Source organism: Populus nigra, chromosome 5 (genome assembly GCF_951802175.1).
Source record: "Populus nigra chromosome 5, ddPopNigr1.1, whole genome shotgun sequence".
Classification (NCBI taxonomy): domain Eukaryota; kingdom Viridiplantae; phylum Streptophyta; class Magnoliopsida; order Malpighiales; family Salicaceae; genus Populus; species Populus nigra.
This window is the reverse complement of record NC_084856.1, coordinates 17,171,019-17,185,502: the sequence shown is the minus strand read 5'-3', so window position 1 is coordinate 17,185,502 and position 14,484 is coordinate 17,171,019. Positions and strand designations below refer to the sequence as shown.

At 31.6% G+C, this 14,484-nt stretch overlaps 1 protein-coding gene and 1 pseudogene across 1 annotated transcript; one reads left to right on the top strand and one right to left on the bottom strand.

The window, feature by feature from the left end:
- Window positions 1–3,940: 3,940 nt before the first annotated feature.
- LOC133695013 (transcription factor bHLH25-like) lies at window positions 3,941–7,280 on the top strand. Its single transcript, XM_062116743.1, has 5 exons — window positions 3,941–3,984; window positions 4,368–4,451; window positions 4,564–5,034; window positions 5,507–5,884; window positions 6,403–7,280. The coding sequence occupies exons 2-5, from the start codon at window positions 4,413–4,415 to the stop codon at window positions 6,466–6,468; spliced, it is 954 nt and encodes a 317-aa protein (XP_061972727.1). The 5' UTR covers window positions 3,941–3,984; window positions 4,368–4,412; the 3' UTR covers window positions 6,469–7,280.
- A 267-nt stretch (window positions 7,281–7,547) lies between these two features.
- Window positions 7,548–14,212, bottom strand: LOC133695012 (thiosulfate/3-mercaptopyruvate sulfurtransferase 1, mitochondrial-like; annotated as a pseudogene).
- Between the last annotated feature and the right edge of the window lie 272 nt (window positions 14,213–14,484).

The window sequence follows — 14,484 nt, the reverse complement described above, 5'->3', positions numbered from 1 at the left end:
AAAATTTATTTTATTAAACTTTATAAAATAACAAAAATTAAATAATATGAGGAAACCAATGTTTACCCAACACTCGTTGCATTGTGGATTGCAATAATAATCCACATTATTTTGCTTTTGTTTTTTGAATTTTTATTATGATTTTTTTATCAAATATATTTTTGTCTATTTTATGTTTTAAAATTGAGATTGATGAGAATTTAGCTTCGTAATTTGTTTTTTTTATTTTGTCTTTATATAAGGTTAGCGTGGTTTACGAATTTGTTAAGGTAACTCAAGTTGTTTCGATTTATAAGTTTGGTGGGTTGTTTTTTTTTAATTGAACTCTATTTTTTTTAGATCTATTTTTTTCCCATTAGTTAAAAAATAGTTTTAGAGAAAATTCATATTATTAAACTTTATAGAGTAATAAAAATTAAAGGGTGTGAGAAAATTATTGTTCACCCACACACATTGCACCATGAATGACAATGGTAATTTATAGTATTTTGCTTTCTTTTTCCTTTTCTTTTTGAAATTTTGTGATGATCTTTTTTCAAAATTTTTTTTGTAGATTTCTTCTTTTAATATTGGAATAGTTGAGGATTTGACTTCATAATTTGTTTCTTTATTTCACATTTCTATAGGGTTAGCATGGTTTGCAAATTTGCTAGAGTAACCCAGGTTGCGTTTACAAATTTGGTGGTATTTTTTTTTAAAAATTAAACTTGACTTTTTTATTGTCTATTTTTTCTCATATAGTTAAAATAAATTGTTTCAGAGAAATGTTATGTTATTAAATATTATAAAGTCCATGGACCTATTCACATGTCTGGCTGGTTGACTTGATTCACATGTTTGGCAGGTTTAATTTTTTTTAACTAGTTTTTTTTATATATTTCATCCTTAGATATTGGGTTAATTGGAAATTTAGTTTCATTATTGGTTTTGTTTTGCTATTTTATGAGGTTATCGTGATCTAAAAAAACCATCTTGATATTGGATCGATGTTTGATTTTGCAATCGTCTATTTTTGTTATCATATAGTTAAAAAAATAGTTTTGAAAAAAAAATATTATAAATTATAAAATAAAAAAATTTATTTATTTACTTAAGATATTGTTTTCTCAATTATGCTTTTTTTCCATAGACATGACTTTTTTTTTGTCAACATCATAGATTTTTAAACACAAGAATTTAAATTATATAAATTTAGGGGAAAAAAATGTTTTCCTTAACACAAAACTCTATTTTCATTATTTATATTTTTTATTTATTAGAAGTTTGGTTTTCATTATAAAATTTTATCATGATTTGCAAAGAAATTTGTAACCAATAAAAAATAATAATGTCTCATTTATTCTTATACGATTGTATGACAAAAAAACCCTCAAGTTCAATTGATAATATTTTTATCTTGTAGGTTAAGGTTTCTGGATGCTATTCAAGCCTGATGAAGTTTTTTGTTGAAATACATGTGTGGAGTGATGACCCTCAAAAAGAGATGCAGTAGTTCGTGGATAATCGAGCTCATCACTTTGTGGTATGTTAGTTTTCAATTATTTTTTTACGAAGTTATAATTTTCTTCAATTTGATAAATATATTTTTTCTTTCTATGATACAGATAATAGCCACTTAAAGAAGAGATATGAAGATGATCATTTGATCCATTTGGATATCGATCCAGATTTGTGGTTGGAGGCAAAATCGTTCAGTAGACCTGATTTCTATCGGGTCTATAGACTTTATGTTCAATTTACTTAAGTTGCGTCCATGGGAAAATAATGTATTAATTAATCACATTTTTAATCTGATACATATACACAAATGTACATATATACACAACATAATATTCACGGCTAAGTTGAATATTTGCTAATTTGGTGTCTCACAATATACTGCAAGTTATTCTACTCACACATACACAAATGTACATATACAACACAATCCATTTTCTTTTGATTAAAAAAATCTATGGTATTAATTTCTCCAAAAAAAAAAGAAAAAAAGAAATCCGTGGTTAATCTTTTTCTTTGTCTTGATGAATCTATTAAAGAAATGTTAATCCCCTGGGTGTCCTTGAATCCTTTAATATATTATTCTAGGCAAAAGATAAATAGAGAATTTATATTGCAACCAAACTTTAATTAAGTTGGAGAAAAGGAAAGAGAATCTTAGGAAGATCATAATCTACGTTCATATATATATTATGACTATGTGATTGATGTTGTGCCCTTTTAGAATCATCTTTTAACCAGTGTTTTTTAAAAATTAAGTTGTTTTAAGTCAATGTTAAAAATAATATTTTAAAAATACAAAAAAAAATTATTTTAATAAATTTTTAAGTTAAATACAAGAAAACAACTACTAGTACGCCTTCTGAAACCACCCTATTGCTTTTTTTTTTATTATTATTATTATAATTACAATCAGGAAATAGCTAATGATTTTGATAAAGAAAAAACAAGAGGCACAAAACCAAATCTTAACATGTTCATTCTTTCTCTAATCCTCTCTGTTTTTTTTTCTTTGGATAACATTGTTTCTTTAAAATACTCTGATTTGTTTATATTAAGAGATTAACAGCACTTAACACTATCCTCTATAAATTTAAAAATAGCTATAAGAAGAATAATTTAACTGGTTAGGTTTTAGATTTGTTCTACAAAGATCATCAATTTAAGTTCCATAAATCTTAAGGTTATTAGAGACTTATATGGTTATTAATTTCAAAACTCGTAAGATTAATCAAAATATACACAAGTTAATCCCAATATCTACTATATTTATATATAAAAAAATATTATACTAATTAATTAGAAGAACCTCTATGGGAGAGTTAAAAAAAAGAGTGAACCGCGTGAAAGTGGACCCATGTTTGACCATCCATTTCTGTGGGCTCCTCCCTACAAATTGGAAATTAAGTTAAGCTGTGCTGTCTGCTCATCCCAGGATCCCGATTCCCCATATGCTAGTGCTCCGCCATTTCATGCTTCTGCTAAGAAACCTCTGCTGGTAGACGAAAAAATGTTCTTCATGTTCCCAGAAAAAACAAGACCTTTTATGCACATGTTTACAAAGACGAAGGGCAACATTTGTTGTCCTCACGTTTGCAAAATCTCGTGTTCAGGTTTAAACAATGTCTCCACCCGCACCACAAAAAGGATTTGAATCTTACGAGAAGTAAAAAGAAGAAGAAGATGAAGCATGTTCTCGTTTATACACTGGCCTGGGGTAAAAACAAACAATAAACTTCTTTTATATTACCAAAAAAAAGAATCTTTTTGTATTTCAAAAACTTTGTTTTGAAAAACTTGAGTTTTTATTTTTATTTTATTTTTTTCTCTATTACAAATTATTTTTTTCTTTGTATTTTCAGATCATTTTAAATACTAATATCAAAAATAAATTTTAAAAAATAATAAATAAATATTATTTCGACACGTTTTCTAGTAAAAAATACTTTAGAAAACAATCAATATTATAAAGCCTGTTTGGTTTTACATTTCAAAAGTATTTTTTTAAAAAATTGATTTTTTATATTTTTTTCAAAAAATTAATAATTTTTTTTGATATTATCATATCATTTTAATGTTTTAATATAAAAAATAATTTTTATTTTTTAAAAAATTATTTAATATATTTTTAAAAAATTATTTTTTTTTTAAAATAATTATTATTATACTATCAATCACCCATTAGAATATACATATGCAGTTGCAATCATGACAGTCAATATCTCATCATCAACACAGAAATCAGTAAAGCAAATAAAACGACAGCTTGATTAAGCAAAGACAAAACATGAAACCCATGATCGCTTACATGGAAGTGATGTCAACTGATGAACAGTACTACAGATCATTTTAGCACGTGCAAGTACCAATATTTTAATATGAAACGCGTAATGTAAGCTCCTTCCTGCCTTTTCCTCTCCCTGTTATAAATCTGACTGAATTGTTTTCCTCCATCTGGCCTGTTTGGAAAGGGAAAAGCCTCTTCAGGTCTTTATTCTTCCTCTCTAAAATTTGCAATTGCAATTTTCTTCGAGATATCATATATATGTTATAATCACTGATTTTTTCTCTGGCTAAACATCAGTACTTGGGAAGAAATGGAAACTTTTTTCTTTTAGGTTACATGATTCTTGCCTCTTTACTTTCATGGAGTACTTCACAGTTCAGATTTTTTTCCTTATTCGTTTATATATTCTTCAAAATAAAAAAGAAACGGGTTCAGTGTCTTTTTTTCTCCTACTTGTTTTATCGCTTCGCTAGCTAACCCAGAGAGTTTTTGCCTTTTTCTTTTCTTTTCTTCTGTTTCTCCTCTACTCTTATTGGCAAATACTGTGCAACTCACGAAATTCATGCCTGTTTAATCCTTTCAGGGTTCTTGCTGTCAATCGTTAAGGAAACAATACCAAAGTTGCTTAATGGAAACCTCTCCAGCAACATGGTTATCTGATGAAATGGTAAGTGGTCTATTTGCAATGTAGAATTAATGAAGAATATATTTCTGTTATGGAGATTGTAATACGGGATTGCTAATTTTTAAAGATATCTGGCCCTTTTCTTTTCTCACAGGGAATGGAGGAATATTCAGCTTTTGGCCATGATCGATACGATACGAACCCTCTAGATTACTCAATTGATGAGTTTAATTTTCAGACTTTTCCTTCAAAGTGTTTTTCAATGAATGACCAAACTTTCAATCATCAAACCCCACAAAACTTTACCTGTGCATCCTCTATTTCCTCTCAAGTCAGCATTGATCAGAGGCCAGCAAAACAGCCAAAAACTTCTCAACAGGCTTCTCCTTCTTCCTCGTCTCACATTATATCTTTTGATAATTCTAGCTCTCCTCCAGCAACTTCTCTGCAGTTCTTTGGAAGTACAAATTACGAAGATGGTGCAACATATTTTAGGAAAGCCGATACCAAAAAGATTGCTGCAACGAGCAAGTCTCCTTCACATGCAATAGAGGAACGAAATCGCCGGGAAAAGCTCAGCCAGAGATTCATAGCACTTTCAGCTGTTGTTCCCGGCCTAAAGAAGGTACCAACAAAATTCCTATTCGGGTAGAAGGAATCAGGTTTCTATTTACACGTCCTCAGTGTAAATCATATGCGTAAATATAACTTGTTATTGCTCGCTTAATTTCTCTATGGTTCGTGAGCTGAATTATGGGATTCTTAATGTTTTTCTTGCAAGCTTCAATATGGGATTCAAGCTATGATATTTTCCAGTTATGGTAATTAATTAATCTTCTCATAATCCTCTTGATGGATTGTAGATATGAAAACTATAAAATTTTAAAGAGACCACTCTATACAAAAGCTTAAACTGTTGGTGTGACCCTTAGAATAGGGCGGATAGGATTCAAAGATACCATATTGAAAAACTGATCAACTGATAAAAACCAAAAGAATAATTTATTCGATATAACTTCCCTTATGATGTAGAAATGTGGACAATTTTTTTCTGGACATGGTGTTTTGCTTACCAACATTCGATTGGCTATTGACAGATGGACAAGGCATCTGTTCTTGGAGACGCAATTAAGTACCTGAAGTATCTTCAAGAACGTGTGAAGACACTCGAGGAACAAGCTGCCAAGAAAACCATGGAATCAGTTGTTTTTGTCAAGAAGTCTCTGGTTTGTATTGCTGATGATTCTTCATCTTCAACCGATGAAAACTCTGCAGGTGGCTGCCGCGACTACCCACTTCCTGAAATCGAAATAACAGTTTCAGATGAGGATGTCCTCATCAGGATCCTCTGTGAGAATCAGAAAGGATGCCTAATGAAAATACTGACCGAAATGGAAAAGCTTCACCTGAAAGTGATCAACAGCATAGTCATGCCCTTCGGAAACTACACCCTTGATGTAACTATTGTTGCTCAGGTACGTCAAGAATTTGAATCACGTATGATTTCTTTTCTTCTGTTAGTCACTATAATAAAACATCTTTCTTCATCTCATCTAAGAGAGTAATTAGCTCTCAAGCCGAGTGTTTCAAGTTGCTTACATGTTTTTTTTTGTGCGTGTGAGGGTGTCACTTGCACCTTCATTTCTTATCTAATTTCCGAGTAGTTTTTTTCATATGTTACGAACTCTTTCTCGGTATTAATTTTCGCAATAAATTAACTAAATTTTAAACCATCCTATTTTTCAATAGAACACTGTGCGCTATAATGCAGTGAAAGAAACAATTAAGCTGATAGAAAATTCTATTACAGTTTTTTTTTTTTGGAAATATATATACCTTAATTTGTTAAGTTTGGAAATCATTGAGTGATATAAAATCATTTCTAACATCCAGAATTGAGATAATTTTTTTTTTTTTTATCATAATAAACAGAGTTTTTATAATTAGATGATCATATATCCGAATTTCACCAGGCCCTTTATCCCTCTTGCAGATGGACGTTGATTTCTCCATGACATTGAAGGATCTTGTGAAAAATCTCCGACGGGCTCTCCTGTAGGGCTGATCTTGAGCCATGCTGGTATATTTTATTCTTCATTTCTCAAGATCTCGATCCTCGGAGATATAATGGCCACCTTTAAGACCAAAATCACACCATGTGATTGTTGCTGGGATCGAGGAATCCATTTTTTGCCGTGGGTTTTAATATTTTTCTTTTCGTGGTTGACCACGTTTAATTACCCACATGCTAAATATGGAACCTGCCACATACATATATAGTCCTTTTTTTGAAGGGCTATTCAAAATCAAGTATGCCTCTTTTCTCCCTCCCATGTACAAGGGCAAAAAATCTCAGGGCACTAAAGGTGGTGATGTTGTGCTTTTTAATTAAGATATTCTAGAGATCATGCCGACGTTTGTTGTTCTATTTAGATTTGAATAAATTAGTAGATAAGATATTCTAGAGAAATGGTGATGTTTTTTATTCCATTAAATTTTTATAAATTTTTAGAAAAATAAAATTGTTAAATTTAAATTAGAAATGGATGATGTTTTTTATTTAGTTCTTTTTTTCTTCATTTTTTCTACCTATTTTATAAACTTTCAATTATTCTCCATTTCATTTTCCAATCAAAATTTTTAATTTTTATGTTTTTAAAAATTTAATCATCATTCTTTTTATGATTTCTTCATTAATTTTTTTATAAAATTAATTTTTATTCAAAATTATAAATTCTCATTTTTGTTTAACATCATCCTTATTTTTTTAATTGATATATTTTTTTTTGAATTTTTTTTTGTGATATTTTTAAATTTTATCATTTAATATTAGATTTATTGAACTCTAAGCTTCGTTACTTTTTCAGGTTAGGTGATTAAAATAATATTTTTATTTTATTTTTTAAAATTTATTTTAAAAAAGTTGAAAAGCTCAAAAAAAATTCAAAATTTACAAAAAAACACAATCCAACTGCAAATTCACACTGCCTGAATATTTACGTCCAAAGACACGAAACAAAAGGACGTCTTGAACATCTGGCTATCGGCTTCTTCCAAATCTTTGAAAAGATCTGGTCATTGCTCACAGTCACCGGAGACAGCCTAAAGGTAAAGGCACCGGAAAAGGAAAAGGCATCATAAAAGAAAGAGTGGTGTCGTCATTCATTCTATGTATGGTGAATGACAACGTTATAATCAATTTATCCGTCAAAAGCCTTTTCTTTTTCTGTTTCTTTTCTTATTTTGATGCCCATGTTTTCGGAGCATGAAAATGCAAAATAACACATAAAAATTGACGGGAAAAAAGAGAGCATGTAATCTGATATCCAACCCTTTATTTTATCCCTGTCTGAGTATTCAACCAGGCAAACTTCGTGCCATGCCGCCAAGCTCCTGTGTGCATCACATTGATATGATTTATGAACAAGTGTCAACAGGAGTAGCACCCTCGGTCTGCCCATTCGGTCCAAGATCCATCATAGACCGCAACATCCCGCTTTCCAAGTCGATGGAGACCCTGAAAAACATAAAAGCCGGAGTCATTAGCTCTTCAACAAGATCAGTTTTTTAGACAATCATTTTACCCTGGACTGAAAAACTAAGAATATAGCATCTAAGCTTCATGGTACTCAACTCATTAGGAAGAATTATTCTGACATAACGTAGTGAAAAAGAACTTCATGAAGTATGCCAAGATGTATCAGTTATACTTGGGAAGAGAAGAATAAATACCAGAACAAGAACACAAGCAGTTACACCAGTCCCGCATGAAGCAACAACAGGGCTTTCCAGAGAGATGCCTGCATAAAAATACAGGTGTCAGATCCACTACAGCTTGAGCAGATACCAAAAGTATATAATCTAGTGAGCAAATAATGAAAGATGATGAGCAGCTAGCAAAGCTCAAATGGTGACAACTAAATTGTATTTCTTCATTACATCCAAATTATATGGGCAAAAATCATATAACAAAAACAATTATGTTTTCTTTTCTTTGATCATGTTTTTCCTAAAACCTAACAAGAACCATTCATTTCTCGCAGAAAAAGAGGAATATAACAAAAAAAAAAAACATGCATGAGACCAAACATACCCCATTACAAATTCTGAGATAAGGATTCCATCTAAATGTTATGCAAAGCAATGCAAACATTTATGGTTATGGTTTGTGGAATTGATGCTTTATGGCCTGCACCAAGAAATATAAACCTGGAACAGATCAAGGTTCTTACCTTCTTGATCAAACCGTTTTGTAAGCTCATCTGCTGGTAAGAGTGTCTGTGAAGCATCTAACATCTGCAGAAAATCAAACACACTAATGAAGAAAAGGGGAAACATAGAGAACCACCTGTGAGCTTCAAAAATAATCATTAGATTATCAGCACTGGAAAGTCAATCTAAACCTGCGGAAATGGAATGCACTTGCTGCCAGGCACATGCCCACTTTTTATTCCCTTTCGAGGTTCTGGTGCAGTACCATCAAACCTGCAAGAAGAGCATATATCCTTGATCGCATTAATGTCTTCAATACACAGTCCTGGATCACATTGATAAGAAGAGTTGAATATAACTTGATGTTTTGAGTAGAAGTAGAGAACATAAACTTGGTCAAATTTAGTTAGATGATGATTAGAATAAAGTTAGCAGATTCAACGGAAGGGGGCGTCTGAATAGGTGAGACTTATAAAGAGTATGATGGTTTTGATGGCTGTTTGACTACATAAACTGAAATGAATCACCAGATCCAATTATATAACAGAGCTTAATGTGTAAGAAAATTGATATCCTGCTAACTAACAAGATGGCACTTAGAGTAATTAAAACTAATGATTTTTTGTAAGTAATTGAATCCTGCTTGAAACCTTATCAAACACTTTTGTGTTAATTAATTAAAACTAATGATTTTTTGCTTTCTATACTATCCACCAATCTGTTAACTAAGAAAATAGCTAACCTCAAGTACATTCATTCAGTATCACGCAAAGGGAAGTCATATAGCACTAAAAAGACTAAGTACAATTATCCTACTAAGAATGCGTTTGGAAACGCGGTGCAAACCGCGTTCCCAAAAAATTTTAATTTTTTTTTTTTGCAAAAATTTAATACGGTTTGTATGTTTTGGATCGTTTTGATGTGCTGATGTCAAAAATAATTTTTAAAAAATGAAAAAAAATCATTGGTATGCATTTCAGCACGAAAAGTTATTTGAAAAGCAACCGCTACCACACTGCCAAACACTCTCTTAGATGACATTGCAATCCCATTACATCATTAATACAATTAAAGCACATCACTATGATTACCTGCCCTTTGAACGTGCATCTATGTGTTGATGAGTCTTGTCTTCAATATTTTGTTTAACCTGAAAATACGCCCCAGAGAAAGAATATAGTGCAGATTAAACCATATAATGTGTGATACAAGTGAAGCAGATAGCCTGTTTTGAGGATCGCTAACGTGGTAGACAATTACTGAAACTAAAAGCATATCGAGAGTCACATCAAACAAGACACGCAGCTTAAATATGCACATATTTGTCAACCTTTTACTTGAAGGAATGGAAGAATGTACGTCAAAACTTATCCAAGGGAACACCATTATGATTTTTTATTTCTGATGTCAAGCTAATACATGTCTATATTATTGCAAACAAATGGTGGCTACATGTTAGCACAAAATTCATTGTTTGATTCCTAAATATGCATAAACCAAACAAATCCTATATAAGCCAAACAAATTCATGAGCAATGCCTCAGGTGATCATGTTACCAGTATATGGTAAGAATGGTTCATAGTACATTAAATCAATTTTGTCCACAAGCCATGCAAGTTTTTTCCAAGGCATTCTCAGATGTGCCTACAAAACTAAAACAAATAGCAATCACTCTAGGACTTTGGTTCAGCACTCAAGTGTAGATGTTAAGTCAAATTATCAATGCCATAGCTACGTGATTATAGCCAACCATTTACATAAAATGCACACTCATTGCATATAAGGCCACCTACAAGGGATTAAAAGAATGTAGTTTTGTCATTGGAATGCACTGTTGTCAAGAGGCATTGAGGTGCTAGCCTAGGTGCTCCTGGCGAGGTAAGACCAAACACCTTTATTAACCTCAGGCGATGAATTTCAATGAAGCGCTACCTGGGCAAGCACCTCGTGAGAGGGCGCCAAGCTTTAAAGCGAGCGCCTGATTGAAATACTTCTTCTTATGTTGGATTTTTCTTTTTTAAAACTGATTTATGTTTTGACCTATTTGTCCATTTTTCAATTTACCACATGAAACAACTTAGGGGTATTTTTGTAAAAAGCAAACATTAGAGTAAAAAAAAGAATAAAAAATCATTAAAGTGGGAGAAATACATTCAAGGAAGGACACTTGAGAAAAAACAACAGCCATATTTTGCATTGAACAAAGTCAGAGAACAACAACACAAGTGCATAACAGGAAAGCATTGATGAAGATGTTTTTGAAGATTAATGAATAATGATGATGATATTTAAGTTTGCTTTTTAATCTATTTGGCTACTTACTACTTTAAATTATCTTATTTTGTTTTAAGAGTGAAAAAAATATATCTTTATGTGACTATGTTATGGTATTTCATATTTTCTTTTGATTTTCTAATGATTTAATCTTAATTGGGAAGATATATATTTTAGATTTATATAATATAATATAACATAATATTACACATATAGTTTTTTTAATCTATAGCATATCGTCTTGGTTCATTCAGGCAAGCGCCTAGCACCTCAGGCATTTTACAGAATTGGTGCCTTTTAGCACCTTCACCTTTGACAACACTGCTGGAACGCAACAGCTGAAAAGAGCAACCAACCTGCTCAAGTGTCCAGACAAGACATGGCCGAAACTTTGCTTGAAATGTGATTGGTCCTACCTGCCATATAAACAACATGATTTGGAACTGGTTGTATCATGATTGAAAATTAGAAGATAGCATATACACTATCAATTCTAAATTACAAATAGACTACAAAGGACATAGCAAGCATATACAGTCATGAATGCTGACACATTTATCTCTATTCATGTTTGTTCATTACAGAATATCTCAATAATCCCAGTTTTCTGGCTAAGAAAAGCCAAAATAAAGGGATGTCAAAGCTATGCAAATATACCTTGTTCACTGAAGGTTTTTAGCACAATATTATTTATTACAAAGATAATTCATATGCACACATGGATATAAGTGAGGAATGAACTTACTGTCTGGCCCTGATATACTTTCTCTATTGCCTCACTAGCAGCACTAGATTTCAAAATAGCATCACTAGAAGCACTAGATTCAACATCATATCCTGAAGCACGCCATCTTGGAAGACCTCCATCTAACACCCAGACTTTACTATGCCCAAAGACTAGAAACATCCTTCTCATTTTAACAAAGTATGTAAGCACAAACAAATAACCATAAGCATAGATTCCACTAAAGAGCATATTATCAGTCCCACAACTTACCACCAAACACGAGCAGCACTAAAGATCCCCTTCCCATCATAAACAACTATTCCATCTTTATTCTCAATACCAAGAGCAGAAGCCGCAGCTGCAAAAGCTTCCTCCGATGGCAACATGTGTGGCAACTGATACAAGTCATTGTCCTTACATTATAAGAAAAGGGATAAAATAGACAATTAAAATAATAAACCGTGGGATATCATAGAATCCTTCAGTTGTAAAGTGGTTGATTCCAGTTACTTCCAGTATGATGGTCTATAAAGTGAGTAGTTCTTGTATATGGACATAATACAGTGCATTCATAAAGATGATTCCAAAAGAAAATGGGTAAAAGAAGAAAAGAAAAAAAGGCATTAGCAATTTTAGACTCAAACCTATAATTATCTGTAACAAATAATACAGGGAAAGAATCTTACATTTGTAGTTCGATCTACTATTCCATCTACATCAAAAAAAAGGGCACCAGGAATGTGAGCAACCTGTGTGAGCCGAAAATTTTAGAAGACCATGGTGAATCACAAATTAAGGAGAATAATTTAGAAACAATATTACTATGATAAAGGCTGAAAGAAGATTACAAGTGCATTTTCAGTGCAACATCAAAAATATTGTTAAGAAATTTTAATCTAAAATTAACTATCCAAGATTGTCAATGAAAAGGTCAAATCAAAACAAATTTAAAACTTAATCATACTCATCACACCTGATATTCTTGAATTGGATTCCTCTGCTCATCAGGCATGTACCAGGATGCATCCAACACCTGCGGATAGCAGTGTATGACAGAATGATGAGGGCCATGTTTAGGATGTAAAATATCAAATTAAACCAGTTTCATATGAATTGGACAACCATAAAAACATTCCATAACGAAACCATAGACTGATAAGTGTATCAATTTGCAATATCGCATAACCAGATGAAAGGTGCGTTTTCTTTTGACAAGTATGTAAATTTATTGATCCAGGCATCCAAGGAGTAATTCCTATCTACAAAAACTTAAGAACAATGAAGTAAGCTCATACAGTGCTTTTATTCTTCTTTGGAAAATAGCAGCAACAACTGTTTGCTGATTTAGCAAAACTGTGGAGTTTTAACCATAAGATCTCAAAAAGAGAAGACAACGGACTTTTTTTTGGCACTCCTTCCACAAAACAAATAATATTACCAAAGGCATAAAATACAAGTCCGCACATCTTTTTGGCTGAAAGAAGTGCTCTTACATAAGCAAGAGCAATTGAAATGAGAAAATAATTCTTCTGTTGAAATGGAAATACATGACTTCTTGAAAGTTTGATCAGAAGTCATTCTATAGAAAGGAAATAACAGGTACCTTCAGGTTAGGCTCCCTAAGGTTCGCATGGAGCCAGTCAACAGAAACAACAGGTTCATTCATAGATAAGGACTGTGTCGAGAAATTAGGTCTTGTCCCAACTACTGATGAAGCCATAACACGAGGAATCCACTGAGATGTCTGGTATGATGTATGAAAGGGGTCAGCTCTTGGATGAAATAATCTCCCCTGAAAGTAAAGTGAAACAAAAGAAACACAAATCAAAGCTGAGACAACATGTTCGGAGTAATGAGCAACAAAGCAAATACAAGAAACAAAATATATAAAGCTAAATACTTTTACTAAGTGCACAAACAATTACATAACAGAAAACACCTAACTGGCAAATAATCCCATGACAATAACGAAGTTCAATTCTTTTCAGAACAGCAGAGTTCATCAATTCATTTAAACCTTTACAAAGCAGACAAATTGTCGAAAAAATACGGTGTTTAGAAAACTAAAAGAATTATACAACTATATTTGATGCCAGTGCTTGAACTTTAGCACACTTTAAACTTAAAATCAATTCATATATTCAAGAACATAGATTGAGGTTTTCTCAACTTGATTCACCAATAAAAATCAACACAAGTAATTCAAACTAATTATCACAATAAAGTCACAAACTTTGTCCAAACCAAATATAAAACTGCTGACATACAGTTCAAAAAGCCTACTTCTCATCATTAAATTGAGGCCCCATTAGCTAGAGTCAATCAACAATTCAAACACAAGACCTTCAAGTCAAAAGCAGAAAAAAGGAAAGAAGGAGGAGGAGGAGCAGACACCCAGATAAACAATCAAAGAATTAAGCAAAACTCAGATGTATAAACAATACAGTGAAGAGAGAAGTAAAGATTTGTGGGGTTATGTGAGAAGTATAGAGACAGAGGAGCGAATCAAACGATGATCCAATAGACTCTTTGTGACAGTAGTTGATGCCATTTAGAATAAGCTTGGTATTGCGAAAGCTGATTTGAAAAAAAAAATTTTATAAAAGATATTTTTAATTAATATTAGTCTGAAAAAATAAATATTTATTTAAAATTATGGTTAAAATTAAAGTTGAATAAAAAATAATTTAATGTATTTGGTTAATAATATTTTTGAAATTGAGATTATAAAATAATTTTAAAAAATATATATTAATATTGATGGTTTTTAATTTAAATATTATAAATTTAACTATTGTTATTACATCATGAAATAAATAATACTTTATATAAAATATTTTTTATTGTTCCATTAAACTATC

Bases quoted from the DNA above. Each gene is read 5' to 3' on its own strand.
- LOC133695013 (XM_062116743.1), top strand. From the start codon at position 4,413: ATGGAAACCTCTCCAGCAACATGGTTATCTGATGAAATG. The intron at 4,452-4,563 runs GTAAGTGGTCTA...CTTTTCTCACAG, and splicing joins CATGGTTATCTGATGAAATG to GGAATGGAGGAATATTCAGC. The intron at 5,885-6,402 runs GTACGTCAAGAA...TCCCTCTTGCAG, and splicing joins ATGTAACTATTGTTGCTCAG to ATGGACGTTGATTTCTCCAT.